At 44.2% G+C, this 19060-nt stretch overlaps 2 protein-coding genes across 5 annotated transcripts in view; one reads left to right on the top strand and one right to left on the bottom strand.

Annotated features, from left to right (window-relative positions):
* Positions 1 to 9: 9 nt before the first annotated feature.
* On the top strand, positions 10 to 4796 carry gatd3l (glutamine amidotransferase class 1 domain containing 3, like). Its single transcript, XM_085787295.1, has 7 exons — positions 10 to 244; positions 361 to 413; positions 492 to 605; positions 741 to 872; positions 981 to 1073; positions 4263 to 4428; positions 4544 to 4796. The coding sequence occupies exons 1-7, from the start codon at positions 128 to 130 to the stop codon at positions 4676 to 4678; spliced, it is 810 nt and encodes a 269-aa protein (XP_085643421.1). The 5' UTR covers positions 10 to 127; the 3' UTR covers positions 4679 to 4796.
* A 1275-nt stretch (positions 4797 to 6071) lies between these two features.
* The window catches only part of igsf9b (immunoglobulin superfamily, member 9b), a 30329-nt gene continuing 17340 nt past the window's right edge, over positions 6072 to 19060 (bottom strand). For 3 of the 4 annotated variants that reach the window (XM_085787288.1, XM_085787287.1, XM_085787286.1), the window contains exons 4-22: positions 17873 to 18019; positions 16702 to 16853; positions 16440 to 16557; positions 15880 to 16021; positions 15274 to 15419; positions 15019 to 15161; positions 14778 to 14918; positions 14571 to 14687; positions 14326 to 14476; positions 14113 to 14224; positions 13842 to 14017; positions 13507 to 13745; positions 13226 to 13310; positions 12898 to 13068; positions 12691 to 12727; positions 8536 to 11895; positions 8207 to 8376; positions 7834 to 8045; positions 6072 to 7623 (exon numbers count right to left, since the gene is read on the bottom strand). In XM_085787288.1, the coding sequence (XP_085643414.1) occupies positions 7846 to 8045; positions 8207 to 8376; positions 8536 to 11895; positions 12691 to 12727; positions 12898 to 13068; positions 13226 to 13310; positions 13507 to 13745; positions 13842 to 14017; positions 14113 to 14224; positions 14326 to 14476; positions 14571 to 14687; positions 14778 to 14918; positions 15019 to 15161; positions 15274 to 15419; positions 15880 to 16021; positions 16440 to 16557; positions 16702 to 16853; positions 17873 to 18019 (5807 nt within the window). In that variant the 3' untranslated portion in view covers positions 6072 to 7623; positions 7834 to 7845. The remainder of the gene's footprint in view (positions 7624 to 7833; positions 8046 to 8206; positions 8377 to 8535; positions 11896 to 12690; positions 12728 to 12897; positions 13069 to 13225; positions 13311 to 13506; positions 13746 to 13841; positions 14018 to 14112; positions 14225 to 14325; positions 14477 to 14570; positions 14688 to 14777; positions 14919 to 15018; positions 15162 to 15273; positions 15420 to 15879; positions 16022 to 16439; positions 16558 to 16701; positions 16854 to 17872; positions 18020 to 19060) is intronic. The other variant, XM_085787290.1, reaches the window with a different exon arrangement.

Genomic DNA, 19060 nt, shown 5'->3' with positions numbered 1-19060 from the left:
TCTAGTGGTATATATACAGACAGCCACTGCAGAAGCAATACTACAACCATCAAAGTCTTTACAGGCTCGGTGGCAAACACTTCACAGTCACATTTTCCTCCTGACACAGTGAGATCTAAGCTAAATCATGCTGGCAACCAGGACTTTGCTGTCCAAGCAAACACTGGCTGTTCTCTCTCGCCAGCCTGCCTGCTTTGTTCACCACGGTGACTATGGCAACTGGGGAAATACCAATATTGCAGTGGTAAGTGAAAGAAATCAACAAAACACCAGGAAACAAAAAGGTAGGCAAAAATATTCGAGCAGGCATCAGTGCAGGATGTGGATCACATGCGGTTTATGAATCACAATGTGTTCCAGGTTTTCTCAGGATGTGGCTGGTGGGACGGGACTGATGTCCATGAGGGAGTATAGTGAGTATGACTCCGGACAGGATTGCTGCTTTAACATACAGCCATGCAGAGATGGTAACTGACAACTCTTGTCCTCAGCACCATGTACCACCTCAGCCGTAACGGTGCTCGCTTCCAGATGTTCTCTCCAAATCAGCAGCAGATGCATGTGATGGACCACATGAGGAAGCAGCCTGCCACTGGAGAGAACCGGTAGGCCTGTTAGTAGACATGGATAGATCTGGGTCATAGAAGGCTCCAGTGATATTATTTGACTTTATATGTTTCTCACCTGAACCGACTAATTCCACATGGTAGTATTTATGATTATTTCTGGCCATTACACAGGAACATGATGACGGAGTCGGCTCGCTTCAGTCATGGTCAGGGAATGATGCAGATGCAGGACCTGTCCAAGCTGGACGTCAACAGCTTTGATGCTGTCATCTTCCCTGGAGGCCATGGCGTCACCAAGAATCTGTGAGGATGAATTAGAAGTTAAATATTTATTAGAGAGAAATGAGATACATGTACAAGCTGGCATGGTGAAGATGGACTGACAGTTGTATATCACTCTCAACTCCTCAGATCCTCTTTTGTGAAGGATGGCAAAGACTGCAAACTGCATAGTGATGTGGAAAGGGTGCTCAAAGACTTCCACCGTTCAAAGAAGCCTATTGGGTAGGTATCACCTGTTACTATTAATGTATCAGAGGTCATGGAGCAATACTGTACAAATCTACTTATGTATGATCAATTAATTCAAATAGTAGTGGAGCATACGTTTAGATTTATTTCTGCCACTTAAAATTCACATTTTAACATGGACATGAGACAAAACTGCAGACTGTGACTGACTGACACCACGCTTTTAACGAGATTAAATTAGATCACATTAGACTTGATAAATGCCAGATTTAAACAATCCCTGTAATTGAATTGGGACACTACAGCCGATGTAGAAAGGAAAATGTCAACGTATAGAACAAACACTGAGCTGTTATAGATGAAAAAGAAGCATCAATATTTACATTTTGCATAAAGTATGTTGTGGCTGCAATAAAAATCTAGTTTAAATAAAGGTTAAAGTAGATATTATTTCTATAGTTTATAGTTTGTTTGGTCTCATATGGTCAATATAGTGCTTCCTAGAAAATAAATCTTAAATCTTGTAACCAAAGTATAGATATTTCTTGATAGTAAAATAACCTAAAATGTGCAAAGATGCATCAGATAAGACATTCACAAAATGTTAAGCATTCACAAATGAAATAAAATAAAAGCAGTATTATTATTAACAGAAGACAGTTTTATCTTTATTTACATTGGAAGGTTTGTGGAAGTGTGCCTGTTAGTATTTAAAAACACATTTACTCCTGTGAAATGAGGCACTGTTTCAGAGACCACCTGGTGAAACCTCCAGTTTGTCTCCCAGTGATCACAGGAGACACAGTAGGAAGAGCAGGTGCAGTGAAATCAGTCTTTACTCTGTCAGTGTGGTGCAGCATGAAGGCAGTGAAACCAGACAAACTAATCCACAGGGCCTGGCAGAGACTGATCCTTTTGGCTGAGATGGGAGACACTAGACAGGGGACAGGAGACAGGAGACAGCAGACAAGACACAGCAGACAGGGGACAAGAGGGAGGAGACAGGGGTTCAGATGATTTGATAAAGTAACTGTCACCATGAAAACACAGGTTTATCTACCTTTAACCCAGCCATCATTTAAGAGCAGTGTAGGCTAATCCCTCATATTGTTATACAGTAGGCCTATGTATGTCTATAAAGAATCTGAACATCATATAAAGATGGGACATGTGTTAGGTGGATGTAGTCGTGCAGCGTAGGAGTCAGAACTATCAGTGGTCTCACATGTTGCTGCAGCTGACAGATGCTTCACTGCTTTCAGATGCACCCACCCCCATTGTTCAGTTCTGTCAGGGGTGTAATTGGTGTCTTGTTGAACTGATCTGTGGACAAAACAAGCCTCATATATATTTAGAAACAGACAGTCTTTCTCAAAGCAGTAATTTAGCCCTTGGTGGCAAACAGCCCCTCTGCAGCTCCTCCACAGTGCAGACCTCCCAGCTGCAGCTCCTCTCCTCCTGTGTGGCCTCAGATTTCAGTAGAGTTTCACTTGATTTAGGAGAATAAAAGAATAGACCTAAATCTTGCACTCTTACTTAAAGAAATGGTTTGGTTTGGTTTGGTTTGGTTTTTTTCTTTCTTTTTTTTTTTTTTACTATTCATCCAAAGATAGGACTTAGGCAAGTTTACTTTGAGCTTTAACCAGTTTGTTGTCGATCTGCTGTTGTGGAGGTTTCATGTCTCTTACTTCACTGTGAGTTGTGGTGTGTTGGCTGATTGACCTGCAGATGATGGAGTCCAGTGTGGGGGGATGATACCTGAGAAAATACTTCACACAGGCAAACTGCTCCACATAATCACAGACTGCAATGAAATTAAATCTCAGCAGACATTTCCACACAGTCAACAGAAGTGTAATTTAGCAATAGCAGCAGTTAAACATAACTTCTTACTTCTGTGTATAATGGTTAAAACTGATACAAAAGCTTTGACTAACTGTGCCTGTGGCCTTTTACTGTACAATGTAAGGGAGAAATGTCATTTGACCAAAGGCATTAAAAACCTTTATTCCTCATATTTATGAAACATGTACAATAGACAGATGACTATTGACTAATATTGTGTCTATGATTGTTACTGTAACAGTTTCTACTCTCCAGACTGCAGTGATGCTAGATTATAAAACAAACTGTAGCTGTACTGTAAGATTAAACTGTGTTTCTGGTACAGCTAAACAAAACAGGCCCATTTTTTTTCATAGTGAACCGTAACACATGCTTTTCCCTCAGTGAGAAAGATGCATACTTAAGCAGCTGTTTCAACTCCACGGTACACTATTCATTTAAACAAGTTGACTGGACTGCACTGCTGAAAACCTCAGTAAATACAATCTATGTATAAGGATAAATCACTGTACGTACTGTAGTGATGGATTAATTTAAAGGGACAGCACACCCACACAGCTGTTTCCACTTTGACTGATTACATTGCTCAGGTTGAAGTTGGGGGAGGAGCTTCGGTGACGGTCATGTGAGACGATCTGTCCGTTTGTTTCTGGTCAAGTTCGACGTTGACAATGAAAATAACAGGAGCTCAGCCCACGTCCAGGCTAAGACAACACCTGAGTGGGTGGACCTATACTGTGTGTTACATCAGATGTAGTCTGCTGCTACTATTAAAATGTGGAAATGGGATTAAAGCCTGTGAAGTTCCTGTTGGCATCAACTCCAGGTTGCCAGGTTTGCCACTGAAGCAATGGGCTCTATGCACAGCTCCACTACTTCCTGAACTTAATGCTGCTTCTTTGTTTCCTGTCTTACATTATTGGACAAATTGATTAATCCAGGTGTGTCTGGCCATTGTGACTACTCAGACACACCTGGATTAATCAATTTGTCCAATAATCTAAAACAGGAAACAAAGGAGCAGCATTAAATTCAGGAAGTAGTGGAGCTGTGCAAAGAGCCCATTGTCATGTTACGTAAGTAGCAGGAACAACCACTCACTTGAAAATTTGCTGGCATTTTATTTGATGGTAAATAGTGCCAACTGTCTTGCCTCATGTCTTGGGGACAGTATTAAATAGTTTTCTAAGTGCACACTGAGCATCACACTGTTGTTCCAGTGCCCTGTGCTGGGAGAACTTTGAGCTTTGAGCTTTTCTTTCTCTGACTGTGACTCCCTCCTGTTTGATACTCGTAAGGCAATTACTCTCACACCCTAATCAGTCTTAATCTTGATGTAATAGAAATCTCACCTCACATGTTTGCTCCTCTTTTCAGACTGGCCAGCATGGCTCCTATGCTAGCCTGCCGTGTGCTGCCAGGCATCGAGGTGACCATGGGCTATGAGCGGGACGACAACACTCGCTGGGGTAACTGGCCCCATACAAACATGGTGCAGGCTATTAAGAGCATGGGTGCACGCCACACTGGCCGTGAGCCATACATATCCTTTCAAAAATCTCTACTCAAAACTGGTATTAGTTAACAGAACCCACTTAAATATGTGTCGTTATTTCTGTTCTAACTTCTCCCGCTTTGACCTTGACCTTTTCCTGCACGAGGCCTGTGTGGACGAGAAGAACAAAGTGGTCAGCACCCCCACCTTCATGTGGGAAACAGAGTACCACTATCACTACATTTTTGACGGCATTGGCAACATGGTCAAACACGTCATGCGCATGTCAACCAAGTGAGCTGAGACAATGAGATGGAAAAAGAAATAGAGGAAGTTGGTGTTGCTATGACAACGTACATGTCTGTATTGTGATGAATTCTTACCTGAAACAATATAAATGCTTTAGTTAAAGAGCAGTTGGCTTGTCTTGTGTAATTGATGGTACTGGTTAATATGGGTAACCATGGCACATGTATAGTAGGTGGGCCACATGTACGAGTATGTATGAGTCCTGATAGCAGAGAGCACATTTGGGTCGCTACTTATGTTGACCCATGTTTGGACCTGGAGACATCGTCTCTTAGTCATGGCAGACAAGGAGGACTCCATTGTCCTCACTTTGAGCCCATAACAGGAGCAAAGCCAAGACTGACCTGAACTAGAGGGTCAGTATTGTAATCATAGTTTCACATACTACCACAGATTCAGGATCAGGAAAGAAACACCAAAACAGTATGTTATATAAACTACAAACAATATGTACAAAGACATTAAGTGTATCTGGTCTTCCTGGGACTAAACCGTTGACACCATGTTTATACTGCTGACATACAGTTCACCATGTTTTTTCTCTCTTAACATCACTGACTAAAACTCTATGGAACTATGAAAAATATCAGATGTCAAATATCTTTCACCCAAACCTTTGAAATAAACTGTGATGTTATGGACGGCTTCTGGTAACGTTGTGCAGTGTTTCCTTGTCACATCTGCAACATCCTATGGTGCAATGGCTCAGTATGTGAAAACACAGATACTTAATCTTGACTCTATGGTCTGTCAGACCACTGGTCCACTGCATCAGTCCAGACTGATATATCGTAACCACAGAGGGAGACATTGCCATGAAATTTGACATTCATGTTTCCTGGGGCTAACCCACCACTGCAGTTAGAGAAGTGTCTCAGTGACCAGTGGATAAATTGTCATGAAATTTAGATGTTCATGTTCGCCATAAGTAATTACTAACTTTATCTTACAATTTTTTTGTGATTGCTATAATGACACAACCCTGTACATTGAATATGGACACAATGGTTTAACTGTAAAGGACGGCATCACATCTGTGTGTGATTGACAGTTGAATGATAAGAGAGGTGTTGTTGTTTGACATCAACTTAAGTGATGCCTGGAGAGGCAAGCAACAGGAGGTCTGCACCGGTTTCAATAAGAGAGTAGAGGATGAGGGAAGGAGGGATAAGCAGGGATGAGACAAGAAGGGAACGTGAGGGAGGTTGGAGACAACTGAGCCAAAAGGAGAGGATGGATTAACGGGGGAATAAATTAAGAGTACAGGTGATCACAGGAAATTAGATTAACTAGTTGACATGATCAAGTTATTGAGCAAATGTGTTCACTGTCACAAACTGTGTTCCTCGAAGAACTAAAGAAAAACAACACTTTCTGTCTGGTACATTAGGAATAAAACAATTTATTCATTACAAACATATAAAAATGACAAAAACAAGCAGGTGGCAAGATATAAAAATTTTCAGTTTTTACAAAACTTCCAAACCCATCATCAGAAATGCATACTCACTCCATATGAAGAATTTCATGTTATAATTAAATCTAAAACAAATATTGAATCAGTCCAAAGTACAGCTACAAAGATACTTGTTAAATCTCTGTTTGTCAGGTGATGTACAAAAACAGCTTTGTCATTTTTCAGTAAAAAACAAACAAAAAAAACAGGTTAATGGGCACAAAATTCATAACAGACTTGTAATTCAAATACAGAATCAGAAGTCAATGAAATATTCACAGTGTTGCGTTCACATGCGCGATGTGAATTGTAAACATTGTTGCATATAACTCACTTCAGTAAATATAAAGAAATATTCATCATGTGAGCAAAACTTAACATCAAGAAAAAGCTGAATATTTTTTAATCCTCTGATCAGTTTTGACTGATGAACTCATCAGCTCATCCCATCCAGTGTCAATCAAGTTATCTACTCCCAACAAAATATATAAGGCAAAAAGTATTCCCCCTGTGTTTTACAGCATCTCTGATTTAATCAGAGGACAGTTAGACAGTTTCAGTCAGAGGTGGAGTAAAGTAGCATTTTTTCACCTGATGAGATGACAAAGAAGAATATACAATACACCAGCAGGGTCCATTCACGTTAAGGTACATATGAACATTTGTACATATTGAACAGATAGTAGGAGATTGATGGTAAGTGAATTCAAGAATAAAGTCTAAACAGGAGAACGGGAAACATGAAATGATTTCAGGGAACAAGCAGGAAAAACCCAATGACAATCAACAAACTCTTCTCTTAAATACAGAAAATAATGGTTTGGAGTTACAGCGTTAATGTCAGGGAGCATGAACTGATAAGAGCTTTTGGACAATTGTCAGGTTGGCTAATCATGGGATCTTTACACACTGTCATTTCAGTACTTTCTGTCTTATTCAGAAAGAGGGAGATAGCACTGAAAATGCTGAGCACTGGTAACACAGGTAAATAGATGTTATGTTGGTAAGAGACCTACATCATTGTCATCAGCATCCCTCTATCAGTAAAGGGAAGTCTTTGCAATAGACATGAACTTGAAATACAGCCTGTACAAGAAGCATACTGCTGTTTTTATAAAGCAGGTCTCTTAAACTTAGTCATAGAAAAAGGTGAGCATTTCATTCCTCAAAGGGGCCCTGTGTACCTGATTGTCATAGTTTGAACAAACTAAAACCCCCCAAACAAGCTTCTTAGAAAAATAAATAATCCCTTCTCAGCTTCATTATGTAGAGCACAGTGGAATGAACATGTCATTTGATAACAACTGAGGATTTGTAGTCTCTTTAAATTGCTTAATTTTAGTCTGTCATAACAGAGGACAAAAACTTCTCTGAGTTCTTCCCCATAACAAAGCTCTGGTGAGGTGTGACAGTGTCCAGGACCACAGTGCTGTCGTCTGTTCTTTAAAACTGCTATTTGGTGTCTGTATTTGATAAACCTGTGAAAGACAGAGAGCAGAGCAGCATTAGAGAAGAGCCCTAATAAGGACAAGTTTCAACCATATTAATTATAAAGTGAGAAGCATAGGTTATTGCATGCACAAATTCACTGCACAAGGATGATACAATATCAGGCAAATAAAAAGATGCAGGCAGGTGAGCAGTGACAGGTGGAAAAAAGGAAAGAAAGGGCAGGCAGAGTAACGGACCGAGTGAAACTGCTAGAGCAGCGCCGAGTTGGAGTCAGAGTCTGAATCATGGCCAGGGGTGAGACAGGGCTCATGGGAACAGATGGACTCCTGAGCCCGCCGGTACTGTTGGTACTCTTGGCGGAGAGCATCGAAGCGCGCTTCACTTAGGGAGCGGCCGTACTGGCAGCGAGGAGGGTTGGAAACTGGAGGTCTGACTGGGGGAGATGGGCCTGGGGAGGGCATGAGGGAGAGGAAATGCATGGATGGGCATGTCATGGGGCAAACTCACAATAATCACAACACAACGGCAGAGGAGGACACAGCACCATCACATCGAGCATCACACTCACAATAACACATGCAACATCATGCAGAAAACCCTGGTTGTTACCTTTCTGGTGCTGGTCCTGGAGGCCACGAGCTTGATCACACCTGAGCTCCACCCTTCCTCTCCGCAAGCTCATGTGTGACTGATCAAACCTCATGGCTTCCAGGACCTCCGAGTCCACACAGGCATCAGCAGAGTCCCACTCATAACTCTCATCTACTGATGTGTTCCTTCTAATGAGATACACAAAACAAGTGGTCAGGTAACAGTCAGGACAAAGAGGAGACAAAAACAATTAAATGAAAGTTATTTTGGCAACATAAATGAATTCCTCTGCCATGAAGACACTCCAGTGTCTTGGCTGTTACTGCCCAGGTGTGGGGGCTCTTCACCTTTTCTTTCTCCGCTCTGGCAGCTCCGTCTCAGCTCTGTACCGCTCGTTCTCTTCTGTGGTTTCAGGGGAACTGAGGAGGGTGGGAGTGACGGACAGGGATTGTCGGAAGAGACCGGCACTGCCCCTCCCGCTGCTCTGACTGGCATAACTGGCCCTCCCTCCCTCCCTGGTCTCTCTGACCTCGCGGATCTCAGTCTCCCCTACCCTCCCCATCATCCTGTCTGGTTGTCTGTAACCGTCTCCCTCCCGAGGTGGGAAAGGCGCATAATAAGGGGAGGGCCAGCTGATGCCCCTGGGCAGGTAGGACCTCGGGGGGCCCCTCCTGGGGTCCACGGGTCTCATGCTTTCCCCTCGGGAACCTGGCCAGTGTTGGTACTGGGGCACAGGGATGGAGGAGGGCATGGGCATGTATTTATGTTGGGCAGATCTCACTGTTTCGTGATAGGAGGGAGACCACCTGGACGACTCGGGGAAAACAGTGGCTTGCCGTCGTGGATCGGAGGGTTCTAGGATCGGGGAGACTGTGGTTTGTCTGGGTGGGTACATAGAAGGAGTGAGGTAGGAAGGACTAGCTAAAGGTCTTTGTACATGATGAGGCCTCTCTAAACTCCCCATGCTGGGGCGTCTGAATGGGACATACTCCCTCCAGGAGGGGCCGGGCCTGGGGTAGGAAGATGGAGTGCGGCCCAAACTGTACGACTTCACTCTGACATCTTGGTTTGGGAACTCGTCCCAGTAACACCTCTCTGAAATATATGCCCTTGGGCTCTCAAAGTGCTCCCACCTCTGTGAGCCTAAACTGATGGATTTCTTTAGGAAAGGACGAGGCTGTCCCATGCCAGAGAGCGTCCTACACGGGCCTATACTTAAGGATTTCTTTAGAAATGGCACAGGGGCTTGACATATTCGGGACGCAATGTTATTTGTCCTGCTGCCCTGAGAAGGTTGTCTTTGAGATTGCTCTGAGACAGACTCACTGGAGCCTACAAAACTTTGGGAGTGTTTTGACACTATATCTGCCATGCCTTTAGCTGCACTGAACAAGGTGTGAGCTGACCTGGATCCAAATCTGGATTCAGGTCTGTCTGCGCCTCTACTTCCCCCTCGAATTAGCGTTTTTTCATTATAGAGCTGCTTGCAAGTTTTCTCTGGTTCCGGTGATGGTGATCTCGGTTCATCTGGAAATCTCACTCTGAGTGAAGAATCTCTAGCTTCTACATGGCGGGAGCGTTTATGGCCTTGTCTTCTACTACCATCAAAGCTGGGCTCTGCAGCACCCACAGAACGAGTTTGATCAAAGCAAACCTCCTTTTGGTTTGAGCCTGCCTGCTGGTTTTCTTGGACATGAACCTCCCAGTTTTTAGGAACCACATCAGGCTTAGCCACCGGAGACTTTTCAGGCTTCAGTTCTGAACTTTGTCCAGCACCATCTGTGACTTCAGATTCCTCAACAGGCTCATCCACGCTCATTTCAATGAAACCTGGAAGGCTCAAGTACTCAAGAATTGCACTTGTCTGCCGTGGGGACATTTTGGGAGATGGGGTTGCGGGCTTGGCCTTGAAAGACTCTGACATTCTGGGCACAGAAAACTGGGACTGGTCACTCTCAACCTCTTCTACAAGAGTCAGTGTTGTAATAGGGCTGGGACTATCGGAGAAAAGACATTTGTCACTCCTCCTGGAGCGTGTTCGGACACCTTCTCTCTCTAACTCAGAGTAAAACCCTGAGCTGCAGCGGTCATCCCGACCCTGAGTCGCTCTGTCTTTGGCCTTTGCCCCCGTGTCATGATGTTCATAGGGTAAGGTAGAATAACTAGAGGGACTGGGATCCCTCGTAGCTGTACGCTCTGTAGTTCTCTCAGGATGATTATATCGAGCTGAGCTTCCGGGCCTGTCACTGTCGGCTGAAGGACTTCTTGTAACTGGATCCCAGGGCTGAGTACCTGCATACGAATGTCTGGATCTTGAGGCAACACCTCTGCCTTGTGTCATCTCCCGTAAGCCATCCTCAGTGACGGACTTCCTGCAGAGATCTGGCTCTCTCATGGGACTCAATGACCTGGCTCTGTTTGGAGTTTCTAAACACAGAGCGGGTGGGCTTCTTGAGCTGGTGTCAGGGGAGAGCATCGGGAGGGAGGTGTTCTGGGTGACCGGAGACCGCGATGAATCAAGACCGAGAGAGCCCTCTGAGGTTCCCCTGCATGTGCGAGGACGCTGTGACCTGGGCGACGCGGTGTCCCCGGGTGTCTGTACAGGAATAAGGCTGGTGAGAGAGGTAACAGGACTAATGTCCCACTGAATCCGAGATGTAGGGAGCCGGTCCATGGGACTGCTGGTGTTCCCAAAGTAGCACGCCCTCCGGTAATCAGATACCCGACTGGTCTGCCCTGAGGGTCGGTGTTTCTGTCTGATAGTAACATCTTGTGGCTTCCATACTGGCTCTTCCTCTGACTTAGGTGCATCCCTCTGGTGGTTTTCTGTCGTCTTGGACTGTCGCTCATCTGTTCCACGAACATGACTTCTCTGACCGGCTGTATAGCTCTCCAGCTCTCTCTCCATTTCTTCCCTCTCCTTTGCCAGTTGGACACACTTGTTAATGCTATCCCTCTCCAGCTCACTGTCTAGCTGTGAGACCAGGGTGCTGTCATTAGTCAGATGACTCTCCATAGGCTGGTAACCTGAATGATGAGGTCTGTCTCTGTCCAGAAGCTTTGTCCTCCTGCTCAAACTTCTTCGAAGAGAATCGCTTGGTTTCTTCTCACTGTTGTCTGAATAGAAGCTGGCTCTTTCCAGCAGAGCCTCAGAGCCTTGTTCATCGTCTGAGTAAAAGCAGCCATGACGGGAGAAGTTTCTAGCCATGGCTCGTACTCTGCCAGGAGAGGAAGGAGGCCTGCTCAGCTCTGGGATGTCCACAGTGAGTGGAGAATCCTTCCTGTCATCTTTCTCTGAGCTCAAGATGCTTGACTTTGGAGAGTCCCGGAATGACGTCCGGTTGCTCCCTGATCCGCTCGCCCCACCGTTACACTGCAGCACGTCCTTCTTCAAGTTTTTGTTATTGGTGGGACTGGAACCTTCTGGCAGCGGTTGGACAATGAAGCGTCCATCTGGCCCTCTGGAAATGGACTCCAGAGCAGTTGGTGAGGGGGCCTGAGAGCCCAGGTGACTCTCAAAGAGGGTGTAATGAGGTGGTGGAGAAGAATTGGACAAGAGTTGTTTCCGCTGGTCGTGGTATTCCCCACGGCTGCCTTTTTCAAAGGAGGAGCGATCCGACTGCGATGAGGAGTTGGGGAAGAAGGGGATTGGTGGACAAAGCTTCAGCTTTAGGACACTGTCTGGGCTGCGAGGAGGCGAGCGAGCTCTGAGAAAGACGAAGATAGGAGAAAAAAAAGCTTTAAAAACACATCAGTCGTTAAGATTCTGACATGATTAAAGATACAAGATAAGTTGTTTCTGCACATTCATACTACACCAAGGACAGCAGAGATCCTAATGACAATGATACACTGAATAAAAAACAATTCAGACTTTTTCTTTTAAACAGAGCCAATTACAGCACTTGCCAAGGTAGTGGTGGCCAAAATTATTAGAACACTTGGCATATTTAAGAGGTTTCAGTTGTTTTTGTTGAATTGGCCATTAATCATCATAATGCTCTATAAACCATTGAATGGAGCCATCATAAGAAGATTTAGATAATTTTCCTTACAAAAAACAAGCTAGGCCTATTTCACAGTCAATGTCACACAATCATGTTCCTTCACAGAAGAAGCCAAATTATTTACAAAGTCTAGACCTCAATCCCTTTGAGCAAATAGGGGCAAGTTGGAAAATAAACTAGACAGATCTACTATACATTCAAAGGAAAACCTTTGGCTTGAGTAGCAGAAGGCATCGGATAACATTAGTGTTGAAGTTCTCAGGAAACATATTGACACCATGCCAGAGAAATGTAATGTAATTGTTGGGGATACCAAATATTAAAGTTAAAAGTGGATAAAAACGGTCAAACTCACTTTATCTGATTGTGCTCAAAGCAACCATCTGCATATTTAATGAACATTATGAACTGAAATCATGTGGTATGCGGTATTTTCAGATCTGTCAGCTGTTGTAATAATTTTGGCGACCACTGTATTTTGGTAAGGACACTTACTCTGGAGATGAGTTCTTCTGGAAGGCAGATGGCAGATCTAAGAACAGACGAAGAAATAAAATGTCATACAATGTACATGGTTGAAATTGTCTACTCATGATAAAGTGCATTGAATATGGACATGGAAATCAGCACTTACACACTCAGCACATGAACAAGGTTTAAACAACAATTTTATTTTCTGTACACTGTGTTCTGATGTTTTACCTTGTCTTCTCTTTCTGCGCCGACGCTGTCTCCTCTGACTCATATAACATGCTGTCACGAGTGAGAGGATGATGGCCACAAACAGGAAGCACACTCCTCCTAACACACCAGCCAGCAGGGGCTCAGGAATGACCTCCAAGAAACTTGGGCGCAGCGGGTAAATTACCATTCCTGTAATCAGATCAGAATCAAAAATAGTGGTCAAAGGCGCTGCAGCAAAAAAACACCTGTAATATTTTAAATATACAATATAACAATACATATATGCTGAGACTCATGTCCACTCAATATGCATGTAATGCTCGGTTTCTTGTACAAAGCTACTTACCTATGGTGGATATATTGACAGACTCACTGGGCTCACTGAGTAATTTGTTGCTGCGAGACATCAGCCTCAGATCATAACTTGAGTCCTAAGAGAGAGAAAGACCCAGGGTTTGATTAACTCCTACGAATGAAAAAACTGAATGACTATGGGTGTGATTTAAACATTTGATTTGATTTTATGAAATATAATGTCATTAATATAACATTATTTATGCTATTAAGGCTGCACTGAATGGACTTTGCAAAGTACAGAGGCTAAATAAGAAATAAATTGATCATTACCCTTAGCAGTCCATCTACAAGTAGTTCACTTTGATTGGCAGTGATGTTGCTGCTGAGGATGACCCACTGGCCACGATCTCGTCGAGCCTGTAGCACATAGCCAGTCAGTGGAGAGGATGGATCTTCTGGAGGCGACCACTGGAGCAGAACACCTCGTTCAGTCCGGTTGGCTGACAGGAAAACAGGAGGATCCAGGACTGGTAGAGTGGTGACAGCTGTAGGTGTCTCTGTTGGGACAGCTGAGAAGAAGACCCAATATAAAGTCATACAGATTGATACTAAAGGCTAAACAGCATTACAGACAGTGAAGGAAACGTGAGTGCACTTGCACAAACCTTGTGTTCGCACAGAAACAATTTCACTGAAAGGTCCAGAGCCAAGTTTATTCTGAGGTAGGACACTAAACTGATAGCCTGTACCAGCAAGTAGCCCGGTCACCAGCAGGTAGGTTTTCGATGTGGGAACAGGCAAAGACGCCCATTCATGTTTCCCCCTTGACGCCTGCTTGACCCTGGAAAAAAACAAATCGACCAAATATTTAGGGAAAAATAATATAGCTGGGGTTGATGCAGCTGAGAAGTGCACAATAGTGTGTGTTTTACTGACCACACTGTGAACTTCTGGGTGTATCCACCATCAAAGCCAGGCACCCAGGAGACGTTGGCCTGGTTCATCTCAGTGATGACAGACACTGAGGACACAGCATGAGGACTGGTGCCTAAGGAACAGAAAAAACTGTTCTGTAAGTTTGATCTGTCAACAAAACATAAATGCATTCAGATTATATCAGTGATGCAGAAGTAGGGTTGGCTCACTCACCCAGCACCATTATCACAGTGCCTGCACTGACAGTAGCTACGCGATTGGTGGCCAGGCATTCCCAGCCCCCGTGGTGGTCCTTGCTCAGTGGCTGCAGCAGGAGGGAACCATTTGCCAACACAATGTAGGGAGACCGAGGAGTTGGGCCAATCTACGAGACAATACAGCCACAGCAAGTTAAACAGGGAATAAATAAGGAGTGTTTCCGCAGCAGCAGGTCTACAGTTGAAGATCTCCTCCTGTACCTTGCTCCATGTTGTGTTGGGAGGAGGGTCTCCAATGGCTTCACAAGGGATGATCAACTTTCTGCCAACCTCCTGGAGATATTCAGGCTGAGGAGGCACTCGAAATTTTGGTGGGTCCTGAAGGGGGAAAGGAGCGTCATTATGTACACAATCCATGTACAGAAAGAGTGTGTGCTCATGGTAAAAAGCCAAGAAGCCCAACCTTACCTGCAGAATGACTTTTGTAGGTTCAGACCGGCCCATTGTGCCATAACTGTTATAGGCAGTGCAGGTGTACATGCCGACAGCATTGTCATTAGCTGTTGCTATGAAAACGGAGCCCTCTGAGTTCACCATCCAACCTGGGAACTGGGGAAAAAAACGTAAAAAGTATTTACAGTGAATAGGTGAATATGGTGAGAATTTACACTCCATGAGATGTCATGTTGTTCTTTTCCTATCTACATACGTTGTCAAGGTTTAAATCATTCCCATCTTTTGTCCAGTTGACATACAGCACAGGTGGATCAGCCTGGACAGGACAGACAATGACGCCCTCCATGCCTGCTGGCAAGTACGTTTCCCTAGGCATTCGGCCTACACGTGCAGGGTCTAAGACAAAGGAGAAAGAATTAACCACAAGACCCAAAGCATCCTGGGAAATCTCAGTAACTCTGACCAGTAGGGTTGCTGACAGTACAACTGTGATAGACCACATCCTTACGTTTCACTTTCAGGTGAGCAGAGGCAGAGGGTGGGGTCAGTATCCCATTAGTTGGGATACAGGTGTAGTTGCCAGCATCTTCTGGGATGAGATTAGGGATAAGAAGTGTTCCATCCACCAAAACCTTCACTCTGGACTTAAGGGACCTAAAGCCAAAAGACGTAAAACATGCTGCATTTGAAAAAGTCATCAGATTAACATTGACATTGACAAAACCTCTTTGGGATAAAGATTGTTACAAAGGTTATTTATCAGAGCATAACCTCAGAAGAAGAGGAAGAAGTCACCTTAATCTTACCTGCAAGCTCCTTTATCTCAGGTTTATAGGGTGCGCATGACCACACGCTATAATGGTCTTATAAATAATCTAATTAGAATTGATTGCATTAGCAACATGCTTTGGAAAAAAAAAACACCTGATTGATCTACTGTATTCACCTCATTAAAACCTTGTTCAGAAAAGGTTCTTTCAAACATTGCTCATAATATTCCAGTAAATGTGCATAATGTGGAAGATGCTTGTGATGTGTCTTTGTTTCACATTTGACATTAAAAAGATGTATGAAATATCTTTTGTTTATAGATCTTTCAAAGACCTGTACTCACTCAATATGGTAAACATTCTGTCCTTGTTTCACCCACTCATAGGTGAGATTGGAAGGGTAGGCATCGGCCTGGCACTGCAGAACTGCATCCTGGGACATGTTGAGGGTGGTGTCCTCTGGGGAGATGATGATGATTGGTGGACCTATAGGCAAAGTGGGGGAAATCATAAGGCATCCTGGTGTAAATGTTACGCTAATCTGCCGTGACATAGTCGGTTATGATCAGGATTAGTAGAAAGATCTGTGATGAGTCAGGTTTCAGAGGCCTGAAGTCTTTCATCTTTGCAGGAATAGGCATTACACTGTAGGTGGCAGTACAGACTATGTTACGACCATCTAACTTGTCAACCAGGATTTCAGCAACACGCCTCCTGTAGACCATAACACCTTTAAACAGGACAGGGATGGGATGACAGTTTCATGTATCTGAAGTGAACTGCCCCTCAGAAACATGTAGTCAGTGATGAAGCTGTGTCTTGTTACCTGCTCATCACAGCACATGCTTGAAAATGAGACAACAGAGATCTGCCTCTCCCGGATGATTGACAGTTCACCACTGACCTTTGACCTGCAGCTGCATAGAATGGGTCAGGTTCCCCTCTGTGTTGGACACGTGACATTTGTACACGCCTGAAATATTTCTTGTGACAGAGGCCAAAGACAAGGTACCATTCAGCACCTAAAACGGAGAAGATTAAAGAGTGAGCCGCTCTACAAGGCAGTTTTCTTCAAAGACACATTGAAGCAGCTGCTCCAAACAAAAATGCTAATTGCAAAGTATTTATTTAAAATAGTGCACATGCCATCTGTTAATCATCCTCACTTTTATTTTTTCATGTTTCTCGATGGGACTCTCATCTTTATGCCAAACAACAGTTGGTCGAGGGTTGCCATGGGCTCCACAGCTGAGAGTCAGTGAGTCTCCCAGAAGAACCTCCACAAAAGTTGGTGGTTTCTTGATGAATACAGGTGGAGCTAGAACAAAGAGCACAGATGGAGTAATTATTTTATTTATACATTAATACGGGCCAAAGAAGACAATCCTAGCACTAACTTGACTTTGAGCTCTTCATGTGGAAGTTAACATTTAACTGTTGCATATCCACACATTAGGCAATGAATATGCCATGTTGTTGTACACAAGAATACAGTGTTCTCATTGAAACTGTCTACAAGAAACCTTACGTATCTTCAAAAGCAACCGAGTTCTTTTGGAAAGAAACACTGTTCATGTTTCCAGATATGGTATTGATTTGAGTATCATTAATGTAAATGTAGAACAAAGGCTGAGGTACCGCCAATCCTCAGAAAATCACATTGACATTATAGGAATTGGTAAACATAATATTTTGAAGTACATCTTGACTGAGTTAAGGAGAGCAGAACACACCCAACACTACTGGTGTAGGTGTTTTCCAGGGAAATCATACAAGATAGAATTATATGTGACTACTAAATTGGAGCGGGCTTTGAATAAAATATGTGTATGTATAAAAAATTTTGTTAAGTCTGGATTTGGGATCACTGAGCATATTGAAAGGCATCCAGTGCACATCTGCACTTAGGTCCAATTATATGAAATTATATAAAAACCCTACTTTTCGCCCTCTAACTCTACTATGCATGACCACTGTATATGTAAGTGAAAAGTAGGTTTAGTTGAGTAGGTTTAAATTTGAGCCTTTACCCTTAATCTCTCTCCCACACAAGCAGTACATACATTGTGCTCTTCCTGTTATTCCTAAAACCGACTCCTACACTGACATCAGCTCCCAGCGGGCTGGGCACAGACAAAGACAAGACTTGATCTGCGTGTGCACTGAGCACACAGATCCTCCTCATACACTGCAGCGACACTCAGGATATTCTGCTTGCCAGGGCACGTCAGGGTCCCAGCCAGGCGCCATGCTGTGGCTGTTCTAAACAGGGACAGCGCTAGTGATGAGTAACGAAAGGCGCTGCTCCCGTGTCCCCAAAACCCTGCAGGGCTGCACCTGTGATGGAGAGGAAGGTCCATGTGCCGTTGCGAAAGTCATCTGTCTTGCTGTCCAGGAGCAAGATACGGCATTCGAACCAGCCCTCATCCTCCAGGGTCAGACGCTCCACCACCAGAGAGGCACCTCGGGTCAGAGACACTCGGCCTGTGAGAGAGGGGGTTGAGGGTGGGAGGGCAAAGAGGAAAGGGCGAGAGACAGAGAGAGAGGGGGTCAGTGCACAGCCACACACAGCCAGACAGGCAGAGTCAGCACATGCAGGACGAGGGCTTACCCTGCAGAGGACAGAGGCATCCAGTGTCACAAAGGCCACAGTCAAAGTCATAGACTTTATGCTAGCAGACACAAGTCAACACATCAGCTGCAGCTCTAATGATTGTAACCAATAACGAACCACATGATGAAGAGAGTGGAGGAGAGGTGGCAGCCAAAATAAGTCTGCAGCTCGGAGGATGAGAAGTCAGTTGGAGTGCAAACACATGAATCACTGACGTTATGATTGTAATGATATGCAAGATTACAGATCAAGATGTGTCCTGTCATTTGGGGTTTGGGTGGAGTGGACAGCTAAAATGAGCATGCCTGGGATTCCTGTGTGCAGCTTTATTAGATCACAACACAGAAGAAGTGTGTTCTCTACTACAGTTACATAACGAAATGAGTCACCTGTTTTTGTTTATCAATGTGAGACGCTGGGCAGACATAAACACTGTGATGCACGGCGGATACAACCTCTGAACCAACATGTGAACACGCACATGGATCCATGCACAAACACACACACGTTTCCCCATCACACACCTTACACCCCTCCCTCCCTCCTCCTCCCTCCCCTCTCCATACTTCTTACAACTCCTTGTCAGGCTTTGAAACTTGATCTGTCGGTTGCCTGGTGACTGCAGCCTGGTTTTCAGGGTACTGAAGTTACCCTTCCCCACCCACCACCAACCCCCCTCCTTTTATTCTGCCTCTCAATGAACTCTTTTTTCCCCACTTCAATCTCAGCGCTTTAAACGACAGGAAGATGCGTGCGGGAGGGAAACACACACGTTGCTCATACCCGGCCCTGGCAGAAGCAGTTTGAAAGTAAACAGAGAAGTTTCTGGCATCCTGTCAGTCCTGCTTGTTGCCAACCTCTTGCCTAAATGATACCGGACACGGCTGTTAAGATACAATTCTTAGTGAAAA

This window comes from Trachurus japonicus, chromosome 9 (genome assembly GCF_045865225.1).
Source record: "Trachurus japonicus isolate A0001 chromosome 9, Traja_1.0".
In the NCBI taxonomy this organism is placed as follows: domain Eukaryota; kingdom Metazoa; phylum Chordata; class Actinopteri; order Carangiformes; family Carangidae; genus Trachurus; species Trachurus japonicus.
The sequence above is the reverse complement of the archived record's forward strand: the minus strand, read 5'-3'. Positions and strand labels throughout refer to the sequence as shown.